The following is a 24,728-nucleotide window of genomic DNA, read 5'->3' on the forward strand; positions in this document are numbered from 1 at the left end:
GCTAATAAAACATAACAATAATAGCAAATACCTAATAGGTAACAATGAAAAAGAAGTCCAAAAAAAAAAGTCCACAAAATACTATGCAAAACTCAGAATTGGACAATCGAAGTCTCACTTTGGATGTTTTAAGTTTGTGTCCTATAGCTGGAAACAGTCACTTCCACTACTTTACTTTCTTCTTGCAATGTACTGAAGTTAGTTATAACATTACATTGTTGAGATCACTTAGGAACATAACTCAGTAACTGAAAAAAGAAACAAAATGTGTGAATATGTTGCACACAGCTTCCTAACCCCTAAAAACGGGGAGAGGGAGGAAAGAGGGGGAGTACAGCAGCAGCAACTTCTGCAGCCGAAGGAACATCTGGAAAACTGGGCTGAAGGAATTAGAAAATACAGCAGCTCTAGATAATACTGATAGGAAATGCAGCTCAGATTGCAGGGATATGATTAAGGACAGCAGAATGTTCTTGTAACAATAAGGGGATGTGCAAACAAACAAGCTTTGGCTAAACAGCACACCATCCTAGGAGGAGGAGAAAAAAAAAAAATCTGTGGAATCCTGGTCTGCCTCAGCCACAACACTGCCGAAGCGGGGAAAAGCACATCAGGTGCAAATCCACATTAGACTCATAAGCCACCGGAGTTCATCTCCGGTTGCCAAGCAAACAAAGGACCTGGCGCTGCCGTTGAGCAAGATGAAGAGTCAAGTGTTGTGGCTTTTATTCCCCGTCCTGCCACAGATTTCCTGCACAACCTGAGGCCAACAGCTTAATACCTGCCTTAAGGCTGTTTCCTTTTTCAGCTCTTAGCTAAACAGTAAAAGGAACAAGAAGCTGGTAATAACAGATTGTTTTCAGAGATGGCTTAAAGCTGTACCTTATCCAGCACCTTTCCACGTTAAACTTATCCCAAGCATCTACCAAGAGAGGAGGCACAGCTCAGCTTCAGTCACCATGCAGAAACACTTCATTGCGAAGATCCCTATTTCTTTTCCTTCCAGGACTCCCTCTTTTTGATTGAAGAGCCCCATATGCATGACTGGATGCCTTGCCCTTCCACCAACACGGTGGACCGGAGCAGCATGAACTGTGGGATACTCTGAGGCTGCATAGTGGCCACATGCCCACTCACTGCCTGTCCCCACACCTAACCCCCATCAAATACTCTCAGATCCCAAGGAGACTAGCTACATCAGCTGCACTGTCAACACACTAGAAGCTGCCACTTCCCTTACCCGAGGCCTTCAAGAGCTACCCTAAAGGGCAGCTCCACCTCCAAGGCAGACGAAAGCCAAATCTGGACAGAGGAATGAAGGTTACCACTGCACACAGGCTCCTGAGGCCCCTTTCTTTGCCAAGCTCAGGGGATCAGCAGTGATCTGACAGTGGGTTCAGCGCTACTCAACAAGAGTAATTCCCTTCTCCCAGGGCAGCACACTGCTGGGCTGCCCTTGAGGAGGACAGCACTCTTGTTCCTGTTGTTCATGACCTTGACAGTGTTCAACAACCCCCATGGAAATTGTGCTAATCTTATACAGCGAAAACCATTCCCTGACCATCATTTCCAAATTATCAGTCCTGGATTTACAACCACCGAGCCAGATCATGTTTTTCCATGATGAATGCACTTAGGAGCTAAACTTCACAGGAAAAAAATATCTGTTATGTTTGTGTTAAGGTTGTGAGGACTGGACGCAACTAGAGAAACTGTTTCAGTTTTAGACTCTATTCATTCCAGGCACTGACTTCATTTCAAGGGATATCACCACAGACCTTACTTACCACATTTTTCAGTTTCTCATCTAGAATAACATAAGAGAACAGAAACAAAAGATAGGCTTTATCAGTTAAAGTAGTGGTACTACTGTAGATGCAGAGGACTAGGGATATCAACAAGACATGGCTTGCAGGGAGGTAATATCCTCTTTCAGTATACCCAGTGCTGCTGGAAAAGCTGACATGTTTTCAGACACACACGTTTCCCACAGGTTTGATAAAAGAGCAGAACCAAAAGTCGCTTCTTTTGCACAAATGCAGAAGTTTTAGCCAGAAGCTTGCTTGCTTTTCTTTATAATATTAGTTGGTCTAATTAGTATTGCCTTCTCTTACAAACTCTGTCTCTTGTTACAGCCACTATACACTTGACATATGTTGTGACTACAGCTGAATTTAAGACCTTTTCACTTTGATTTTCTTCGTCCTCCCAATTTATGTCCCAAGGAAACAAATACAGTGTAAACCTCACACTTTAGCCCCACTGAGGCAATTTTAATTTGCTTTGATGTACGTAATCTCCCAGATTTTTCAAAGGCGAGATGTTATCATAGCGCTTACTTGTTTTGTTCCACTTGGCTGAACAGACACTCTCCCTTATGCTAGATGGAAAGTTTAGCAATGGCAAACGTCAATTTTAAATAATCTGATCTGAAGGCTACATCATGCAGCATTTCAGCTATGCCAAGGGGAAATACAAGGCTAGCAGGATAGCCTCTTACTTGGCAAAAGAAACCACCCACACCAACATCCATGCTAGTGTCTCCTCAAAGACACAGACGTGCTTTAGTATAAGACCAAAGTCAGGATTATCTCCCAGAAGCATTGCAGATGCTCGGCACACATGGGCACCCTACATCCATGCTCACAGAAGTGCGGACCTTCCCTCCTGTCCCAACTTCCTCTCAGAAAAGTAACAGTCACCAAGCATGTATTGGGGCGGGGGGGAGGCAGCGCTGAAACGATCAGCCTGCCTGGCAGAATTCACTGTTTTGTTTTCTAACTCATCTGACAGCCTCAGCGCTGTATGATGACCAACAGCCTCCCCCAAGCGCTGTGTGTGTTTCAGGGAGAAACGCAGCCCTCCCAAGCTCCAGGGCTATTACTTGAGCTGAAGTCCGGGATTCTCAAAAGCTCCAGGTGGCTAAGCAGAGAACAAGGGGATAATGTTCACTAAGGTGTGACGATGGCAATCACCACCTTGGGACATGGCTCCCCTCTCAGCTCTGGGAGGAAGGCATGCACAACAGGGACAGCAGCCCCATGCCCAAAGGCAGCCACCAAGCCTTCCTCAAGGTGAAACAGGTATCTCCCCACATGAGGGGCTAGTGTGGAGCCAGCTGGCTCCCACCCATGGCAAACAGCGGAGAGGAAGTGGAAGGTGCCAGAAACAAAAGGTTCCTTTGTTCGTGTGGAGGCCAGAGCGTGGGGAACCGCAGAGGCAGCTGGAGCCGCGGCTGTGGGACAGACAGCGCTGCTGCACCATCCTGCTGCTGCTGACTTCCCAAACACAGCTCGCCGAGTGGCTTGCGCGCTGGGAAGCCATGCTGCGAGACAAGCAGCTAACACTTGGGATTTGCCCTTTCCAGAGAAAACAGTGAGCAGCCTGCCTTCAGACTGGGACTTGTTCCAAGAAGTCCAAAGGGCAGAAGGGCTCGGACAAGCAGCACTGCTGAGGAGACACCTGGAGATGGGTTATGCACCCTTCCCAAGGAGACCTGGTTAAGCAGAAACAGAGCCCAAGCCAGGTGGCAGGACAGGACAGGGCAGGCACGCAAATGCAGCCAGTTCACTAGTCCCCAGCAGATCCCACCCTCCAAAGGAAACATCCACAAGATTTTTCAGGTCAGACAAGAAGCACAAGCATCCCAGATGATCGCCTGTTCTTGGGTGGAAGCCAGCAGGTCTTGCTGTAGCAATCACTCATACTATTTGGATGATTTCACGAGCAGGTTGACCAGACAATAGCCTGCGTGTGACTTGTGAAACACATGCGTCAGAGCTGGCTTTACGGGCTAGTGCAAAACCCACACAGATGTCCTTTACTTGGGGGAAAGCACTGGAGGAAATAACTGCAACTTCCAGAGAGAAGAACTACCCTCCTCTTCCCCCGAAGTGGCATTGCTTTTCCTTGCTGGAGCAGGAAAACTCAAGTGACATGAAGAGTCTGTCTAGCAAGAAGCTTGTCTTTTCCGATTGACAAGGCTAACTCTGCAATAGAGGCATTTTCTCAAAAGCAAGCACATAGCTAAATACCCCTCTGCTTTAGAACAGGACTAAACAGTCATAACAGGATTAAAATCCATGCTCTTTTTCCATGCCTGGCTACAATACTCTTTAAAGAAAAAAAGAAAGAAAGAAAAAGAAGATTCAGAAAGGTATTATATACACTATGAAACACTATGAGCAGCAACATATTCCAGATGCACAAATCATTATATCACAGCACATCGATACATCATGGTTCCTTCTACTAAACTTACCACCACAGAAGGAATTTACACACAGTGGGTTGACAAACAAAACAAAACCCAAAGCAAAACTGATCTAATAGTCTTTTTTAAAGGAAAATATGGCCTGAGCTCAAAACAATGACTGATGATTCTTATTCAAAAAGTACACAGTATGGAAAATATGTATGTATATACACACCTCTACGTAATATTTGCACAGAGTAACTGCTGTTATAATACTTTCAGCTTTGAGATGTCTTAAGTCTTTTAGACTGATGCTTACTCCTACAAAATTATTTCCTTTTTCCTTCAAACTCCCCAAATTGCTTATTAACCAGTTGTTCCCAAACTAGCTTTTACAGATGTTGCACACATACATAAACACAATATAAAGTAAATACAGAGAACAATTTAAAGGGATGAAAAAGTGTGCTAATGCAAACTATATTCAAATTCAGCTGTCACTCACTTTGTCTACTGCTTTAATGGCTTTTCCTTCTCATTTCTCTTTGGTGACATTTACATTAAGAAGTGCAGTGTCTATTCACTTCCATTTTAAAAGAATGTTTCTTGTAATGATTAAGATGGGCTTGAAGGTATGTTTTCTGAAATTCAGTAAAAAAGGTAGTTCTAATGAAGATAAACGAGAAAACTGGAGAAGAATGAATCGTTTTGCCATCTGAACTAATGTCTATTTGAAAAAGGCTCAACTGAGGAAGGAGATGTAAGACTTTTGGCAATGCAAATTATAATTATTTCAAATCTTGGCAGCAATTTTATCAAATAGTAGCAATTTCATTAAAAGGTGCACTGGTAATCATCTACGTAAGGCCTCAAGGGAGGAAAAAAATATACCAATAATTGCATAATTATGTTATCATTGCTCTTATGATGGACCACATTAAATACCACAAGGAGGAGTAGTGCTTTTTACTTTCTCTAGATATTTAGTTCAGTACTTTTTCCTAGAAGATTACAGCAGTAAATAACACTTTCAGATTAAGATAATAACACAATCAACCAACTTCTGGAAGAAGGCACAGTTATCTTGTATACACATATTACTTTGCATTCTTTCTCCCTCACTGAGAGGGCTAACAGATTCATGAGAATTTGGTAATACTGTTCTAGTAATAAGGCAGCTAAGGCATTTACATAGCTCTATTACTGAAATTGAAGTCTTTGCAATCATATGCAACGCACACACATGGCATCAAGTTTTTGAATATTTCCATATTTGCCCATATAAATTAGTATTATCCATTCAGTCAATCTTAGTTAGCCTGCAATAAATTGGATTTGCATCATCCAAATACTGCAAGGTGCTGCTAATTAGAATGTTGCTAAAAAACCTTGTAAAATCATGAAGTCTTACAGACAGCAACAAACCTAACAAACGTGTTTTTAATCGTGACATATTTTCTGAAAGTATGAGCAAAGACAATTCGTTGATACTGTGACCAAAAAATATTCATAGGCAGCTTCTTCAGAGTTCCAAGGTGAACAAAGCTAGTCTGATATAGTTGTGCCAAAACCCAGCGGGATTGGTGAAAAGCTCTGTCTTGCACATGCATTCAAGACGGAAGTTTGCATGTGTTTTTGACTATTTATATATCTGTATGCATCTTAAAAGGCAATACATAACTCGCCCGTTAACTTCTTCCACTGTCAACAGAAGTCCCAAGGAATCATGTATATATTTTGCCTGCAAATTGTTTTTTTTTATTTCCAAGTGTATTACTACAACCCTATCATGAATTACATGTACACGGCCCATAGGCAGGTAGTGGCTTACTGAGAAAAGTTATTCTTACTACTCCAGGAGAGATTCATGAGGAGACAAGAGAGGGCATCCTGCTGCAAGCACAGGCTGTGTGCCTGCCTATGCAGGGAATCTCACTGCAGCATCTTGTATGACGGCATCTAGTTTGCAGGAGGAGACTCAAAACACAGAGTTCAATTCTGCTTGCTCCTTCTGTTTGACCTCTTTTACTGCGCTGTGTACTCCAAATCCTATATAGGATGATGTTAGCATTATTGCCAAGTCAGCAATTTAACATATAATAGCTGGAAGTCAGAAGTGCTATGGAATAGGAAACTTCAACAGCTTGTGCTACAATGAACCACTTCAGGGAGAAGAAATTGTTATCTTTGAAAATAAAAGTTATGCTCATCTATGCAGGCATAGAAAACACTTCCATGGTACACAAAATAGCAAACAAAGTTTGGCAACAAAGTAAAGAATTTGGTAGTCACCAAGTAGCAGAAAATGAATATGTCAACAATATGGTGCTACTGCAAAAAATTATCAACATTTCTCAGATACATAACACAACCATGGCAGGTAAGTATAGCATATAACATATTTAAGATTTAAGATTATATTAAAATAAAAAGCAGTATTTTTCAGCTTAAACATATTTTCATTTAAAATATTAGATATTCAAAATTAAAATTGAGAACACAAAAACACAAATTAAAGCTTACACTTTGTGCGATCATTAAAAATTGAAACGCAGAGCATCACTCCAGCAGAACATTTGCTGCCAATGTTTTAAAGATAATCAAACAACTAAATTAACGGAAGTCAGAAGCTGAGCACCTCTACACAGGTTGTGCTGCAGTGATAAACCAGCCTTTGCCATCTGGAGTCTCCTAGCAGGTACAGAGGAAATACCTTCTTCATTTCAGTTCATTCAGTACAATTCAATTAAGCAACTAGTCCATTCAGAGACGAGATACTGATCAGGAGTTGAAAAATATGAATGTTTCTTTCCTTTTCCATTCTAAGAATAAAAACTTGATAAAAGAGGATGAGATCTAACCACATTCTAAAATTTTTGCAGCATGGTGATTAGATACTACTGGTTTTGACTACAGATAGGTCTTTCAAGCACTAATTCTTTATTTCAAGATATACCTCAGTTTTTTTCTTCTGAATTGGCTACCTTCTCTATGGTGCTATTTATCTAACAGAACTCTTTAGAATTTGAGTTTCCTTCATTTTAATCAATGCAAATCGTAAATATAAAAATAATTATCCAATACATAAGAACTGTCAACACTTTCTATTTTCATACTAAAACAAACATGAAGAACCAGAATAAGTGCATATATAATAAGTGACATAATTGCTTAAATACATGCACAGTGATTAATCAAACCAAGTATAACACTAAGTGAAAAGGCTACATTTAATTAAAACCCTATCTCAACTGCAATAAAGGAGGTTAAACCTTTCTTTACTAAATCATTAAGTACAAATGCAAAGCAGTCAAAATGAGGCTTACTGTTGGCTGATTTTAATCATGATTAAGATCGGATTTTAAAACGCTTTGAATCAAACTGTGGCACATTACACAGAGAGGCACCTATTTTTGTTATATCTGACAGGACTGAGCTTCTCATCTGGAGTCAGGTGCCAATTTTACACACCGTATCTGGGGGGAAATGTAGACAAGTTGGCGAGCGACGAGAAGAACAAGCAGAAGACAGGCTACAAAAGAGGTATTAGCCTGACAGAACTGCCTCACACGCTTTTTGTTCAGCACAGAAAAAAGAAGTTAAAGATGTGGTGTTAGTTGTCAGTATGTAAAATGCAGCTATAAAGAGGACGGTGATCACCTGTTCCCTCTGCCCCCAGAGAAGGTTAAAAAAAAAAAAAAAAAAAAAAAAAGGAATGAAGCAACACAGAAGCAGCTTCTAAACTTTAAAAACTAGCTAAGCACTACAAAAAATGGGTAGCAGAATCACTATACTGTTTTAGTACAGGCTAAACAAAAATGAACCTGGAAAAGTCATTATGCCTGACCCCACTAGGTAAAAGGGACTAGATGACTTTTGAGGGTCTCCTATAGGTTTACTCCCACAGCATTGAAGGGCATCCTAAGGTTTGCTCTGTTTCTTAGAGATCCAATCTCAGGAACCAGGTGAACCTTGCAGAAAGGCAGATTTTGTTCAGCAAAGAATTACATTTCCCATCCTCTGAGCCACAGGCTAAAGCTTCAGCATGTTATGTTGGTGCACCCATTAACTTCTGAACAAAAAATAGATAACGAGGGACAAGTGCAAGTTTTTAAATCTCATGATACTGTCCAGTAGGCTAACTACTTCAGTGGTCTATCTGTGGGAATACCTAAAACACTCCTGATGATTTTAGAGTTAATTCAGCTCTTTCTCCCCCGCAAAAAAAAAATCTAAGACAGGTTCTGAATGACAGGAGAATATTTCTGATACTCCTTGTAGAACTACCCAGTGGGATTTACTTTTTCCAACGTGCCTCCTGCACAGAGCTTTTCTTTAAAAGTCTATCCCGTCATGAATAGTACGTTCAGTTAAGACAGCTAGGAGCAGGAAAGGAAAAGTGAGACTAAAATGGCATTTGTCAGGCTTCTAAGGAACTTCATACTCAGGAAGCATCTCTATCTGGCTTACAACCTTTCTTTCCACTGTTTCCGAAGAAGCGAGATGTCTCTTTTCTCAACTTAAATATGGCCATGCATCCTCGTTATTACTCAGCTCTACAAGCATTGACACCTAGTTGACTAGTGGATTCTTCCCAGTATCAGATATTTAATAACCACGTTACATGATTGGGAACTCAGCCCTCTGATGATATTTAAAAATCATACACATTTACCCTTGCCAAACCCCAACCACAGAACCATTTAGCTGATCACGTTACTAAATAATGCTTTGTTTCAGTTACAATCTCTAGGAACGATATATGAAGAGCTGCACAGAGTTGCACAGTGTGTTAACATCACTAGAAACTTTTCTATATTTACATGTCTGTTTGCTGTAGAAGGTAACATGACCACATACACTGTACAAAAATTTCTGTTGTGACTTATAAGGATCATTAAAAATCCCCTTTGAGGTGTATCTGAATACCTATGTTTTTTGAATAAAGCAATTGAATCCCCAAGAGCAAATTCACTAAGAGATTAACATTTACTGTGCTAATTGGTATAACCTAGAAAATGAGTGGCATTCTCTCTTCAAACACAGATGTTTACATTCCTCTTATGCTTTTATCACTAACAGCAGCAATCTTGGCCAGTGGACAAACAATATACTTCAGTTGCCATTATGTTTGGCAATCAGCCAGAGAAACTACTGACATGCGTAAAATTACGTTCCCTTGGGACTGTTGGCAGGTTTCATTGTTATAGAAGGCCATGCACCTTTTGGACGTCTGACTAGTTTCCTAAAAATCATTTAAAAAAAGTGCAAGACTTGTAGAGTAAAATGACACAGAAAAACAATGATAATAATTTTAACAATTTTATTTATAAGTGCTGGTAGTTTGTATGCGCATTCTCTTCAGTTTTTCTTTAATAAATGTCCAAATCATATAATATGCAGAAATTTGGGTCACCCCTCTCTAATATACTTGGCTTTTAGCATCACATCTCCTTATTTTCGTAAGGTTACAGTACACACCTAAAGCCCTATCAAGATAGAAGGGACACAGACAGGATCGAGTTTCTGATGGACAAAAGCAAATGCAGGTTATTTCTTGCGCAGGGGAAGATTCAGAAGGACATTCACAAGTTACAAAAAAGCAAATGTTTTCACCTAAAGTGAGAAGGTACTTACACTAAATGTAATGCATTAGGATATTAGCTCTCATTTCCTCCACCTATTCTTTAAACAGCTGAACGAGACTCAAGGAAATGAGTCAAAGTCCTGGAAGATGTTTGTACCACATTAAAAGAAAAACAACATCTGTAAAATAATGCGTGTGTAACACAGAGCAAGACAATGTGTAACACTTGATCTCTGTAATGGCAGTTATTTTAATGGACAGAGAGAAAAAGACGGCTGAAAAGCAGCTCAACCTTGAGCAATTACTGCCTCTCTTTTACAAGACCAGTATGACTGGATGTCATGTACTGCAGATAAATATATGTTTATATTGTTAAAACTCTTTGATGGTGTGTTGTTCTTGCTTTGTCCAGAATTTGTTCTTCCTTACCTTCAGACTCCTCCAGTGTTTACTGTAACTTTAGGCTAGACAGAAACTTTCCTTCAAAATACAAATACAAAATATTTGGTATTTAGCCTGACAAATTCTGCCTTAAATTCTTTTGAGTAGCTTTCACTAACAAGGAATTATCATTAATAACACAGCAGTATGAAATGTAAGAGAAACCCGAGGGGTCACGAGAATCTCTAACAACAGGTCAGAGAGAGAATAGCACAAGTTGCACAATGAGAAACACCCACTCGGATGTGACTCCTAGGATCTTCCTTAGGCTTTACCACGGGCGCATATCGCCATGTGGTTAGTGTATCAGTGTTGATTCACCTGCACACCACGGTACATCCCTACGTGGGGCAATTCCGGATCCTTCACTCAATCTGTGCACCTGCAAAGACATGTTATTGTTTCAACAGCCAACAGCAGCTCTCTACGAGTGCTTAAGTGAAATGAAAGCCCCTGCGAGCCAACACAGCCAAACAGCCTTACAGCTGGGCCAATCTGTCCATGAGAGGCTCTCTGTTGGAAAAAAAAGCACATGGAAATGCCTTTAGTCTCTATGAACTGTACTTAAGCTGGATGCAAATGTCAATCTCTCTCCTTGCCAAATTTATCACATTCGTTATTATAAAGCCTGAAGAAAAATCACTTATACGCTCGCTCAGAAAAGCTCCCTAGTTGTAGCGGAAGGAAAGGAGTCTAGTATTGAACAATCTTTGACTTCTGCTCCCGGCCGTGGCCTTGGGCCACATTTAGGCGCAGGAGAATCCACACGGCTGCTTCAGGGGAGGCAGGAAAAGCCACAGGAGACCCCAGGGACAGGCAGAGCAAGGCCGCCCAACATAACAAACCAACCGCAGAGGAGGGAAGGCAGGATATTCCTCGGGCTGGAGGGGTCCAGACTGTCTCAGCCACAGCAAGCACGGCCCTTATCAGGTTCAATCTTCCTCCTTCAATCTTGCTCCCTGCCAGCTGGCAGGTGCCAGGAAGCATCATGAAAACAGACATGCCTCCCCCAGGCACAGGCAGAGGTTCCCGGTGCTCTGCTGCGGAGCCAGCGAGCGGCAAAGCAGCAGCCCTGGCTCCAGGGCAAATGTGCTACTGAGACCACTAGGGAGACCTGCGCTGCAGACAGGGGGAGCCTCAGGGCAGGACAGAGAAAAGGCTTATTCTAGAATATTCCATGGCAGGAGGACCAAGCACCCCTCCAAATGGAAGTGCAAGAGTATGTTTGGAGGTATGAAAAAGTGGGAAGGGCTGTGGGGAGGGAAGAGAGGAGGGGGTTACTCTCCAACAAGTTACATTGAGCTCTGTTTTCTACCTCCCCCTTCCCTATTTGCAACCAAAGGGAAAAGCTCTTGACTACAGGCCAGAAAAAGATACTTAATATAATCTTTCATATGAATAAACAACACACAGGACAGGACTGAATGGGGAGTGCGGGAGATCATCCAATGCAAGTGCCTGCAAGGGGGCAATCCCCAAAGCAACACCGGGTCAAACTGGCTCCAGAACAACCCTGGGGCTCTGCCCAGTCGGTCATCTCTGAGATGTCCCACACCCATGCCAGGACACGAGTTGTCTTCTGGCACAACCTCCAGCCTGGAATATGCAGAGACACAGGTGGCAGAATAGAATAACTTCTAAATGTGCTTTCCAGGAAATTTCAGGGAACTACACAGTGTTAGGGGAATTCTGTGTCTCTGACTACTGCACTTTGGATATCCTTTGGATAGCCTGGTGTGTGTGGAGACAGCCGCTCATGTAGATATTCTGAACAGGAAAGTCCAAACTGTCAGCTATCGTACTCCGGCTGCGCTTATCAGTGAGCAAATAGGCGCAAAACAAAAATACTACCAAAACAAAATTAATAACCGAGTAAATAAATCAACTACCGCCCTCTTTCCCATGCCAAAGTAAAGTGCTTACAACAAAGAATCATAAACCACCACTACTGCTAGGGGATTTTTGTTTTATTTGTTTCCAGCAGCGGAAAAACTACAGACTGACTTCCCCAGCGTCTCCTCATACACCAGAGCGCTGCCCAGCACTCCTCTCCGCTGGAAGAGGCAGTTACAACACGGAGCAAGTGCACGGCTCCCCTCGACACCTCTCTCCCACCGAAGCGGTGGATTCCCTCGCAAGTTGGCCGCTTGCAGACGCTGGTGCGCTACTCCAAAACACTCCCTGCGCGCAATTCCACAGGCACCCGCAGCCCCGCAGTGCTCCCGTGCCCCCCAAGCGGCGCCACGCGAGACACAGTGACTCCAACCCCTGCTCCACGCTGCCGAGCATCGCGACCCTCTTCACAGCAAGGGCCAGCGCCGCCCGCGCTGCGCTGCGCTGCAAACCTCGGGGGGACGGCGGCACCCGCTGCCGCTGGACCCACCCGCGGGGACTCTCCGTCCCGAGCCGGAGTTTATTGCCAAAACAGCCCAGCCCGCAGCCGGGGCGGGGACGCCCCGCTGCCAGCGCCCGCAGCCGCCGCCTGCAGACAAAGGCCGTTGCTTTTATTATTATTATTATTACTATTAGTTCCCCCCCGCCCCGACGGAGCGCCCCACGCTCGCCCGCGACACCCGCTCCCGCGGCCAAAAGTTTCCCGTCCCCGCGCCCGCTCCGCGGCTCCCACCTGCGCGCAGGAGGCTCCACAGCAGCAGCCTCAGCAGCGCGGCGCGCGCCAGCTCCCGAGCGCCCTCCATGCCGCCCCGGCGCGGCTGCCGCTCGCACCGCCCGGCGCGCACGGATGCCCGAGCCCCCCCGGGCGGCTGCGGAGTTAGAGGCGGCCCCGCCGCGCCGGCTCCGCCTCCCTGCGCGGCCCCCGCGGCGCCCTCCGCGCCCCGCCCCGGCGCGGGCCAGGTGAGGCGACCCCCTGCCTGCTTGGCGCGGGGACGGGAGGGGAGGGGGGCGCTCCCAAAATAATGAAAATAATAAGAAGAAGCCAACGAACAAAAAGCAAAAAAAAAGCAGAGCGCAAGCCCACCCCTTAAAAAAAAAAAAAAAAAAGGGCGGGGGAGGCACCGAGGTGGAGGGAGCGCGCCGCTTTGGAGCGGCGGAGGGAAGGCTGAAGGAGAGGGGAGCTTAAGCGCGGAGAGGGTTCTCGCAAAGAGGATTGCGAGCAATTGTTTCTCGTGTCCCCCAAGGGCGAGATGGAAAGTAATCCATTTAGTTCTCGGGAAAAAAAAAATGAAAAAAAATAAAAGCTTTAGTGCTAGGAAAGCGCTCGAAAAGAGCGAGGAGAATTTAGTCTGCAAATGCAACGTGGGGAGTAGGTTGTGCATTCGTGATTTTTAAGCATCGAGGAGATAGACCGTTTGCAAGGAGCACCGAGGAGCCCTCGCTTGTGTGCGTGCAGAGCAAGAGTGAAGGTGCCTGTCGGCTTGGAATAATATAGGCTGCCGAAATGATGCTGAGTGCAGAAATGGCTCTCTGTCCGTCAGCATTGCACACTGCTCCCCGAGACGGCGAGGTCGAACATGCACTGCCCTGCTGCACTCAGACCAGAGCAGCCTGGGTGGGCAAGGGTGCATGAGCTCCAAGGAAACCCCAAATGCCACTCTTTAATGTTCATAAGGAGGGATAGGACTCGTAGAAAAGCAACCAGCATGAATGTAGACTTTTTGAAGCATGTACAGATCAGAAAAGTTATTGAAGGCAAAATACTCATTTTTTTTCTTCCCCTCTTTACTTTCTCAGTACTGTCTTTTTTTTTTCCTGAGGTTAATAGCACTGTCCCATATGGTCCAACATTAGATGAAAGTCTTGCCTTATATGTTTAAAATGGAGCTCTCGGTTTCTTTACTCTCTTTCATCTCTGACAGCTAGTCTCTTTTGATGGGTAAACCCTTTCTTTGCCTGCAAAGCAGAATACATTTTTGTTAGCATGCCAACAATTTCAAAATCAAACATCATTTTCAAATCATATTTCTCACTATATCTCCCTCATCAAATTAATTCTGGGCAGATAAAAGAAAAAAAGCTCCTAAAATACTCAAAATTTTCATGACACCCAGATTTTCTAGGTGTCTTTGTGTTTCTTTTTAATCTTTTCCAGGGAAAAAAAAAAGCATTTGGCATTTTTTTATGAGGGCTTGCAGCATTTACAGTTATGTTCTTAAAGATGCGAAGGAGTGCACAATATGCTGCAGGAGGTTTCCACTGCAACATTATCAAGGGACATGTGATGTTGTTATGATGACAGGTTTCTCCCTGTTCTTCTTGATTAGTGTTATTTCAGTTGGTGGCCTGGCTTCGTGCTCTGCGCATGCTTGATCACATGAGGGCCAACTCTGCACTGCCCTGCATCTTGGACCTTCTTTTGCCCAGCCTTAGCTGAATGTTAAACATCTCAAAATCAGAATGGCAACAATCTTCTCCATGTGCTTTGCATGGCTATAAATAGCAGCGGTTAAGTGGGAGGCACAGGTGAATTGGGTATAACCTTGCCACTTCATTTATTTTTAATAATCATAATGACAAATGCAGTTGCCCTTTCTCCCTTGTCCAATATATTGCAATGAAAACTGCATGTAAGGCAGAGTTGCCTTGTTCATATTCTGTTTGCAGTATAAAGGGCAGGAGGGAAGTGTTTCTTAATCAGTGAAGGGCGTCCTTGGGTCATTTGTACCCTCCTCCAGAATATGTGAGTTTAAGGCAGGGGAGGTCTGTTTTGCATTTGCAGCCAGGCAAGGTAGCCCCCTCACTTATCCAGTTTCTGTGGTACCACAGCAATATGTTAGGACAGATAATGCTATGTCTACTGATCGTTTGCTTGTACCAACTTGTGGCAGTTTGACATCTTAGAGGGGAAAAAAAATCCTCACTTCAGAAACAATGGTTTTGAAGATAAAAATGATAAGTTTGAGGAAACAGATGAAACTGCGTGTCTGGAAAACTCACTTCAGTTTGAAGTCCTTAAAATGACTTAACATTTATGGACTGGCTCCTTCAAATAGCTGGTTCAAAAGATTTTATTTACTGTTATCAGTGGTCTCACCCACATCCATGGGACTGCTTACCAAAGTAAACATTCTATAAACCAACTGTATTGGTAGGATTAAGCTCATGTCATTGAACAACTGGTGAGCTAATATGAAGGACTTGTGTTTTTTTTTTCTGTATATGAATGCAAATGTATTTGGAAATTATCTCAGCTCCTTTGATGGCATCAAACAGTTTATTTGCTGGGTTATGAAAACCTTTCTATACTAAAACTTTACAGTATAAATAATCTGTGGAGTCTATCTCTCTATGGCAAGGTGTATCTAATAAGAAAAGGTGAAACACAGCCAGTTAATGCCAGCAAGACTCCCTCCTTTATCTTGTGGGATTATCTTTGTGGGATGAAATCCTCTATAAGGCTACACACACTCTTTTTTTTTCCTAAATTGCAGACTAATGGATTTTTCTATTCCATAGAAAACGGAAACTCCAGCAACCCAGACTGCTCTGGGATTAACTTGCCTCTGGTACCTGAAGGCTTGGGGAAATGAAGACACTTCGAAACATGTACTCATTGACAAGCGTTGTTGTCATTCCTATCTCTTCACTGCTATAAAGGTTTGCTGAACTTTCTAAAAGTCAAAAGTAATTAAATGACTACTCAATGGATTCATCTAAAACAGTAATTCTAAAGTATGGCCGTCAGGGATGTCATATGACCACCATGCAAAAATATCTACTCACCACCCTGCTGTATCTTAATTTTCATCAACAAAACCGTGACTGTGAATTCTCTAAGCCTCTTGTTTGTTAACAAAGAAAAGAAAAAGGCAGATATCTGCTGGTCTAGGCTGTTGGTACGGGACCCATCTGAGCCTGTTTTCTGGAATGCTCTAAGTTTCGGGACATCCAATTACCTTTAGTTTTATTAGTTTTGTAGCCTTCTGTGTCCTCATGCTTGACTACAAGCAGGAAAATGCTTTTTGTGGAAAAAAAAAGAGGTATTTGGTAGGCGTGTATCTTAAGTTTTCATCTGTATATGGGAGGATTTAAAAGTCTTCCATGTAGTTTAACTGAAGAAATTTTCATTGCTTTTAACAGGAAAAACTCTAAAATAAATGCAAGTAAATTGGACACCTTTATCTTGTTCCCCTCTGGAATATGAACCTTCAGATTTAATCCATTCAGTCCTGCTAAAGTGAGAAATATCTCTTATTTCCTTCTAATCCAATTTTGTAAAATACTCACTAAATCCCATTGTGCCTGTGATCTCACATCAATATTGCTGTCCCAGTTAATTAAAGAGCTTTCCAGCATCATATGTCAAGAGCCTAGATATAATCGTCATCACTGAAGCTTGAAGTATACACTGTTTTTAAAGACATCTTCTGTTATCGCATGCATAGCACACCATTGTAAAAACTGTCTTATCACTATAAGCTTAAGTGGAAAATAAAGGCTCTAATCTTCTTGATAGCATTTTTTGTTAGTTTATACCCAGCAATCTTACTAAGAAAAGAGATTTGTCTTTATGAACTGCAAAGTGCTGCTCAGCCCTTTATCATTTGCTCCTCTACTTGCAGAGGCCCCTGCTGAAGGCTGGAGCTGCAGGACACAGCCTCAAAAACTCTGTAACTTCATGCACTGACTTCGCTTTGTGGGTTTTTTCAAGGTGGTTTTTTTTTTTTGTCTTATTTTACTAGTGTGCTTTTTTTTGCAAGTGAAAGCCCAGACAAATTTAACACAGCAAAATAACTGGCTTGTCTTTCTCACGAGCTGCTCTTAGCTAGCTGCTTTTTGCACCATTCCATGGTTGCTTAAGAGCAGTGGCTTTGGTGGTCAGACCTGAAGACCTCTGCCTTGCACGCTATCTCTGCTCTGAACAGGGTATTCATTCCTTGATTGCCAAAAACACCTCCAGGCTCTGCATCTCATGACAAGAACTACCTTGTCCCTTTGCCTTCCAGTTTATGAGAGTCCTTCTGTGTTTTCTACCAGCACTATGCCATATTTGCAATCTAAATGAATGACTAGAGAAAGTTTTTATCAGGTGTTTCTTCTAAGGTGATGAGAGCCACATGAGATCCAGTTGACTCGCTTGGCATTTTTGTAGAGTATAGCATTTTCTGTATTTAGTGATTTGGAGGTCAAATGATAATTCCACCGGCATATAACCTGAAATAAAAGGCAAAGGGGCCTCCAGAGTAAGGAGAATATTCATAGTCATAAAAAGTATGATATTCATCAAGAGTGATTTGGAGAGCAGAGAGTTTGTCCTCTTGGAATTTTTGGACTAGGTGAACCTTGTTTGCTTTATGCCAAGGTAGCCTTTAAAATATACTTTAATTTTATCATTAAGCATGATAAAATTAGCTGTGTCGTAATTACTGCGATCCTTTTTAGATTTGGTAGGTATCTCCAAAGTTCTGTAGGTGTGATTTGCTTACACGCGTGTGTAGTTTAGAGAAGTGTGCCGGCTTCTCTTCGTACAGCTCTAATCTTGTTTTTAACCTGGGTTGTGCTTCTTGTAATTCCTCCCTCTGCCTCCCCTTCTCTCACATGTCTGGCCCCAAGCACTCACCCTTTGTCCGGGTGGGATCATATGACCCTCTGCTCGCTCCGAGTCCCATCCCAGGGCCTGGTCTATCCATCTCCTTGTATCAGAGCAAGTCAGGGCTGTCACAACCCCACAACCTTGTGCGGAACAAGGATATCAGTGTCCAGCCTTAAACCCAACTGTTATTTATTAGAGTCAAACCAGTCAGTTCAGAGGAGGCAGTTCTTAAAATAGTAAACAGGGAGTCCATGTGACTTGTTTGCCATGTTTCACGGGAAGACCAAGGCGCCTGGGCTGGCCTTCCTCACTGCTCCTTCACAAGCGTATCTCAGTTTCTGTCCAGCCCCGCTCAGTTCAGGGATAGCAACTGGCAACTAAACTTCTTAGACATCAAGGTGCTTCTTAGGTCTTCGGGCTGGAAACTCCCAGCTTTGGTAAAATAAGGTTTGAAGTTTGCCGGAGACAGATGCAGTATCCACAGTGCTAACAGCTCATTGCCCCACAACTTTTTGAATAACCCCTACTAAATTAAGACACTGTAAGGCAATCCTGTACTGATTTGTGCCCTTGTGCATGTGCCTTTAACAAGGCGACGCTGCAGTCTTCTTAAAGGGCTGCCTAGCAGGTACAGACAATTCTACATATTTTTTTGCAATCTTTCCTCACAATTCTTGGTAACCAAAAGCCTCCAAGAGATTATTTTCCTGTCAGTCTTATTCCCTTTTCATACAGCTATCTTGTACTGCCAGAAGCCTTTGGGGCTTTTTTTTTCAGCTATGTGTGTCTCCTAATACAGTGTGTATTATAATCCCCAAGCTCATGGTGCGGGTACACAGCAGGCCTTCCTAGTGGAAAAACACACACACCACAGGCCACGTAAGTGGTAGTCACTGCCCACTCCCCATTTGGAAAGTGAGGAGTTTAGCATCCGATCCTCTAATCTTTTCACCCAAGGAAGACATTTTCAGCCTTTCTGATACATGCATCCGTAAGAGTTTTCAAACTGAGATGCAGTCACCTTCAAAAATTTCCATAGGCAGCCTGTTATTTAGAGCAAGTGAGCTTTTGCAGACACTTTCAACCACTGCTCCAATGGAGGTAGTCTGTCCCGGCATCGTGGAATTACCTACCCTGATGAATTTGCATTTTGATGACTTAGTTTGTCCTAGCTGGATAGGCAGATGGAAAAATTCAGTTCATGAAGACGCTGAGGAAAAAGAGTTGTATTTGTCATTGTGAGACAGGTGTTGTAAAGCCTGCTGATATTAATAAAATCATCTAGTTTTAGAAGTCTTGCAAATTTGGAATTTAAGAAGTAATATTCTGTCAAATAGGATGGTCACTTTTCCTTTTTTCTCTTCTCGTTTAAGCAGTTTTAGTAGAGCCACATAAGTTCAGTATGGTCAGATTCAGTCAAATGAGTTTTAAGGTATGTTTTCTGTGAAAATTTTCCTATTTTATATCAGGATTATTTTTAGAGAGTCGATATTGAAATGGTGCGATGTTTATCCAGAAGTTTTTGCAATTTTTCTGTATATATCTGTCTAAAATACAAACAACTGCATTAATGTAAAAAATATATTCAGGAGTTGATATTTGTTGTTGTTGTTGTTTTTTCTGACATGCTAATTAGTTCCCTCTTCTGTGATGTTCCTGGTCCTGAGCTCAGGAACACTGCTGACAAACCCATTTTCCCAGTTGTCCACCCTACATTAAGCCAGACAATGGCTTGCGTATTATTTCCTAAGCTTGAAGGACTCTGCTAGCAGGAGAGTTCAGAAGGTCTTTGCACTTGTAGCATTTGATCTGACTTTAAAGATATTTACATGTGAGAGCCTCCCTTCTCTGCCACAGGGTCCAAAGCATTTTATAGACCAAATGTGGAGTTGTTCACCACTGATACACCTTGGGGTAAGATATGCCTTGGAGAAAGAAGCTGTTGGCTCTGTTAGTCCTGCAAAGAGCCAGTTTGGGACAGGAAATTCTCCAAATAAAACAGAGACTTGTGATTATTTGGAGTTCACTTAGAAATATGGAACATCCCTTTGCCATCTTCTCCTTGTGGGAAATATTGCAAATGTAAAAGTCAAATGTTAAGAGCCTATTAACCCTGTAGGTATATGGCCTTTGTGCTGAGGGGTTGTGCATTCACTGGGTACAGAATTTCAGGGTTTGCCACCTTCTTTGACTCCTATGTTGTTCAGCCCTGTTTGTCACATTGATTTACAAAGCATTGGCTGCAAAACAAGCGTGAGAAGTCCTGGCCCTTCTGTCTCTCACTCAGTTCCCCTCTGTGGCACTTAGACCTGATAGTTCTTGGGTTTGCTGCTACAGCTATTCTGAGGAAGCACAGAAAAGGTCGTTTTTCATCCCTAATCTCGTCTGGGATCTGGTTTACTGTGTGGCCTTGTGAACCGTCCTAGTGGCAAGTTGAAGAAGGAAGAGGTATGAGAACGAGTAATTAGAAGGAACTTCTTAAACTGGCCTGTTGCCAAGAGCCAGCACCTTGCAAAAGCAAATCCTGCTATTCAGCAGGGGTCAGCCTGCTAACACCAAAGTAAATATCTTGATACCTCTATCTGAAGCCAGGTGTGAAGGTGACTTGCAAGTGATTTCCCCTTTCTGAATTTTCATCTGTATAGCCAGGGGAGTTTAAACAACACAAATGCAGTAGATGGCTCTTCCTAAGGCTGGATACCTTGCCTGCTTTATAGCCCTTCCCCTCACATGAGCTGGCTGATTGCTCATTGCTTGGGCAGAGGACTGCCTTATATTAAATGCTATGCAAGATGTTAGTTTTATGTATGACCTGCTAAATGTCCAGTCTCTGGTGTGTGCCCAGCCCTCTCTGGACAGACCACATATGGTCTGTTGTTAACACAGATGTCACAGCAACAGCTTGCTTAGCTAGCTACACCTCAGTGAGTGGAGAGTCCTTCCCTCCTGGCTTTTGCTGGAGTTCATATGTCAGAAAGGCATCACCTGTGCCTGGGGCTTCGGAAGGGGAGTTAGTGTTGCAGTCAGAATGGGTCTACAGCAAATGTCCGCTCATTAGTTTATGACAATGTGCACAGGATTTATGACCATGGCAAGAGATCAAAATAGCATGGTAGGATAGTTCTTTTCAAAGACAAATTTAACAGGTGCTGCTTGCTGAATCTTAGTCAGTCTTGACCTGGGGTTAAATTTTAAGGCTTTATTATATGTTGAACCCTGATGACATGTTAATTATTCCTACTGCACAGCAAACACTGCACAGTTGATCAGCTGAAACAACCAGAGAATCATGTAAATAGTATTTAGAATTCCTCTTTGATCTTCTTTCATAGATGATTTCTTAGTTTCTGCAACATGATCATATGATGAGGCATGTGTCATTTTGACCCTTGAGAGCCTGCAAGAACATTAGCATCTCAATTTCTTTCTCAAACAATTCAGAAATCCTTCCACAAGCAAACATTTGTGCAAGGAGCTAGCAACAGATCACAGCCCTTGGGTTAATAGCTGGCTGATGCTATCAGACATTGATAAAATAGAAAACTGCAGCCTATATCTCAGGCAATAACAAGGATCTGGATTAGTATATCAAATATCCATTTGGTCTGTAGCCATGTCATACTGCCTGGTGGTCAGCTACATGGCGTAATGAAGATAGGATTCCCATTGTAAACAGAGGCCTACTTGACTTCTATATCCAATGCAGAAGAAATAGAGGCACCTCAGGAGTGGCGCTCACCCAACCTAGTGCAAGTGAGATGATCACACTCGCAGAATGTCATTGTCCTCAGGGAAAATCTACACAACCGCTTTAGGCAGGTGGCTGAAATGGAACATTAAATGGATCCAACTCTAAATTGCATATGCTTTTTAGTCTCAGAGGTTACCAATAAGTTCCTCTAGTTATGTAAAGATCAGTAAGGTTGGCAAATACGACCAGCAAGGAGTTTCCTCCGTAAATAAAGCAAAAAGAGTACTACAATGCGTTTAGACACAGAGACTTCTTATTCATAGCAAGCATGGATCTAGATCTTACATCTAGAGGTATTATCCTGCCAAAGCAGCTGCTGAGCACTTCCAGCATGCCATGCTGCAGATGTCACATTCTGGCAAGATAAAGCAATATGCCTCTGAGCCTCGCTAGCAGACTTGCACTCTCCATCTATAGTCCAGCTTGCCTTCCTCCCTGAAGCTCCTCTCTGTTCTCTGCATCAAAATGAACACAGCAAAAAGTCTGCAGGTTGTGGACACCCTGCCACTCAGTTGGCTTCCCTCTGCTATTCTGAATTTTTGTGACATGGAGCAAAGAGTATTGCCTGATACAGTTCAGCAAGCCTAGCAACTGTATTTTTAGGAAAATTCCTTTGCTGGTACATATTGGCTTTCTTAATCCCTTAGGAGTGCTTGTGTGCTAGTGAAGCAGAGTATTCCTAGATGTTTTTAAGATGGGCCAGAAGCAGTAGTAGATGAGAAAGCTTTTTGTATCACTGCATTGCTGAGATACCTCAGCAACACATATCCTCAAGCTGGCTGTGTTTTCCTGACCCCTGTAACTTGTACTCTGCTCTTTCCACTCCTTTGTGCTAGGAAAAGATATGTGGCCATACAATAGATCTAGTCAGGACCTAAGCTGAAATATAGCAAACCATAATACAGAAAAGGAAGATGAAGAATAGGGCTGCCTAAGCTACTGTCAAGCTTAAGCACTGTTGGAGGTGCATAGTGGACTGCAACCTAGGCACTTGTTCTCTAGATGCTGCTTCCTAGAGTTCACAAGTTCTAGACACCGCGTCTACTAAAATTTTCAGTTCCTTCAGCCAGATTGTGGTTCCACATAGATTTTTCAATTTCCTTCTACCAAAGATGTTTGAGATAAATTACATTTTTTTTTTTGCAGAGATATTAGAGGAGAAAGGAGACAGAAGAAATACTTTTTTTCAGTTCATCTGTACTGAGTCTCCTGCTGCCAGCAAGTGCAGAGCATCCCCAATCATGGATGCATTTGGGGATTGTGGAATGGATATGGGGACAGCACCACTAGCATTTGGAAAAGGCACTAGGGTTTGGTGTCAGAAAGCTTTGCCCAACAGATAAGCATTAAACATTGCAAAGACATATTATTTTCCTGGCCATAGCTATTCAGTGTGCTCCAACATGTTCACAACCCTCCCACATCCACATTAACTCCCTGAGTGGGTGGGAGCAGAGGCTTTGTGCTCCTGTGACCCTTTTTGTAGGGAGTATCACCAGGAAGCTGTCACCCATAGGTGTATGACCTATGTATGCTGATGTCACTACATTAAGTAGCATCATCCATCGTAAGTAAGTCCACCTTGGAAGGACTATGGAAGAACCATTTGTGCGTAAATTGGTAGTAGACTTTAGTACATTCTTGGTATATTTTTTTCTGAAAAGACCAACATATATGTTATGTTTCTCAGAGACAACTTTAATTCATATTCATTTGTAGTCGTCTTGCACTATTTGATTGACTGCAGCTGGATAAAAAGATGTATGTTTGCTAGCTCCTTTTTAGCCAAATATGCAATAGATATAAGAAGTATTTCAATTTTAGTGGCAGCCATATCTTTACAGAGCATCTTTTTGTTAGGCAAATTATTATAGGTTTTCCCAATCTATAAAAGAACAGTCTTACTGCTCTTACGATTCTTTTTTACTTTTATGATAATCGCAACATTTATAAGACAAGATACGGTTTAGATGTTCAAAATAGAATCATATTTTTGGACCATGTCATCAGTTTTTATGCCATTTCACTCTATTTTGAGCTACAATTAAAAGTTCTTTTTTAAACAAACTGTATCTAATTTCTGTGCTAAATCAAACCAGGCAGCAGGGAATGTTTTTACTTTTAACTAGAATGTCATTAGAGTCAAGACATGCAAGTACAATGTGGAATTGTAAGACATCTCTACAAAAAAATATTTCACTGCAAAGTCTTTGTCTGCACTAGAGATGTTTTTTTGGTGGAGGAATGCTGGCAAACTCTCCGAAGAACGGCTGCTTAAACCAAAATAAAGCAATTTCCCAGTAGAGCTTGTTCCAGTTTTCTGAGCAGAATAAGCAATACTGAAGACAATTTTGCGAACCTAGCAGCGTTCACTAGCATAGCTGTGTTGCTTAGAGCTGTGTATTATTGACTTCTGCTTGGCATAATTACCCCAGCAAAAATTTTAGACCAATCTATTGCTGTGACTGGGAACTTAAACCTACAGAATTATTGCCCAAGTGACACTAATATTTACATCTGCAAGGAATATGCAGAAAAATGTGCATTGTTCCTGTTATTTTTGCAAAGCTATGTTCCGGGCCTAAATCCCTTTAAAGGCCACATACTGCCCACATGTAACTTTGCTGTTTCTTCAGATATATCACTGTTCTCTTTGAGCATACTGCCTATTACAAAACTGGAGTTTTGGAAAGCAGCGTGCTTTTTTCGGTTTGCTAGACAGAGAAGCGACATGTGACTTGTGCCTCCTGTTGTAAAAAGTCCTCTAGTTTTCAAACTCCTCAAGCACAGGATGGTTGAACTGCCTTTTGCTAAAATCTTCCAAAAACTGTTTACACAGATTGCTCAGCCATTGATGACCCAGGTTGAAAATTGATCCTCCTTGGACGTACTGTCTTCCGCATGATGCTGAGACCTCCGGGCCCAAAAAACAGTGAAGCGGTGGATTCCTCCCCTGCTTGGTATTAAAGAAATGGAGCATTACCTATGACCCAGGGGAAGGAGTGACAAGCAGTGCTGGCAGGATCTGGGACTTTGATGTCTCTGGCACTAGCCTGTGTTGATTAAAGACTGGATATGAGCTAAATGAGAGGCATATGACTGTGCTCGCTTAACTGTAGAAAGGGTCAAATACTCAGGGCCCCAAATTATGGTCTTAGATGTCTGCCATTAATTCAGTCCCCTGTGACTCATGGAGAGTCTCTCAGGGTCATTGCAATCTCTCTTGCATTACCCCAGGTCTGTCTCGCTGTGGAAATGCATCTCG

The 24,728-nt window shown here is 42.6% G+C and overlaps 1 protein-coding gene across 1 annotated transcript in view; it reads right to left on the reverse strand.

Annotated features, from left to right (window-relative positions):
* The window catches only part of KIT (KIT proto-oncogene, receptor tyrosine kinase), a 49,667-nt gene extending 36,748 nt beyond the window's left edge, over positions 1-12,919 (reverse strand). The window contains exon 1 of the mRNA XM_088524793.1: positions 12,850-12,919. Coding sequence (XP_088380919.1) covers positions 12,850-12,919 — 70 coding nt within the window. The remainder of the gene's footprint in view (positions 1-12,849) is intronic.
* Positions 12,920-24,728: the final 11,809 nt, after the last annotated feature.

This window comes from Tinamus guttatus, unplaced genomic scaffold, assembly GCF_059628265.1.
Source record: "Tinamus guttatus ecotype Peru unplaced genomic scaffold, ASM5962826v1 Tinamus_guttatus_pri_ptg000213l, whole genome shotgun sequence".
Lineage (NCBI taxonomy): Eukaryota > Metazoa > Chordata > Aves > Tinamiformes > Tinamidae > Tinamus > Tinamus guttatus.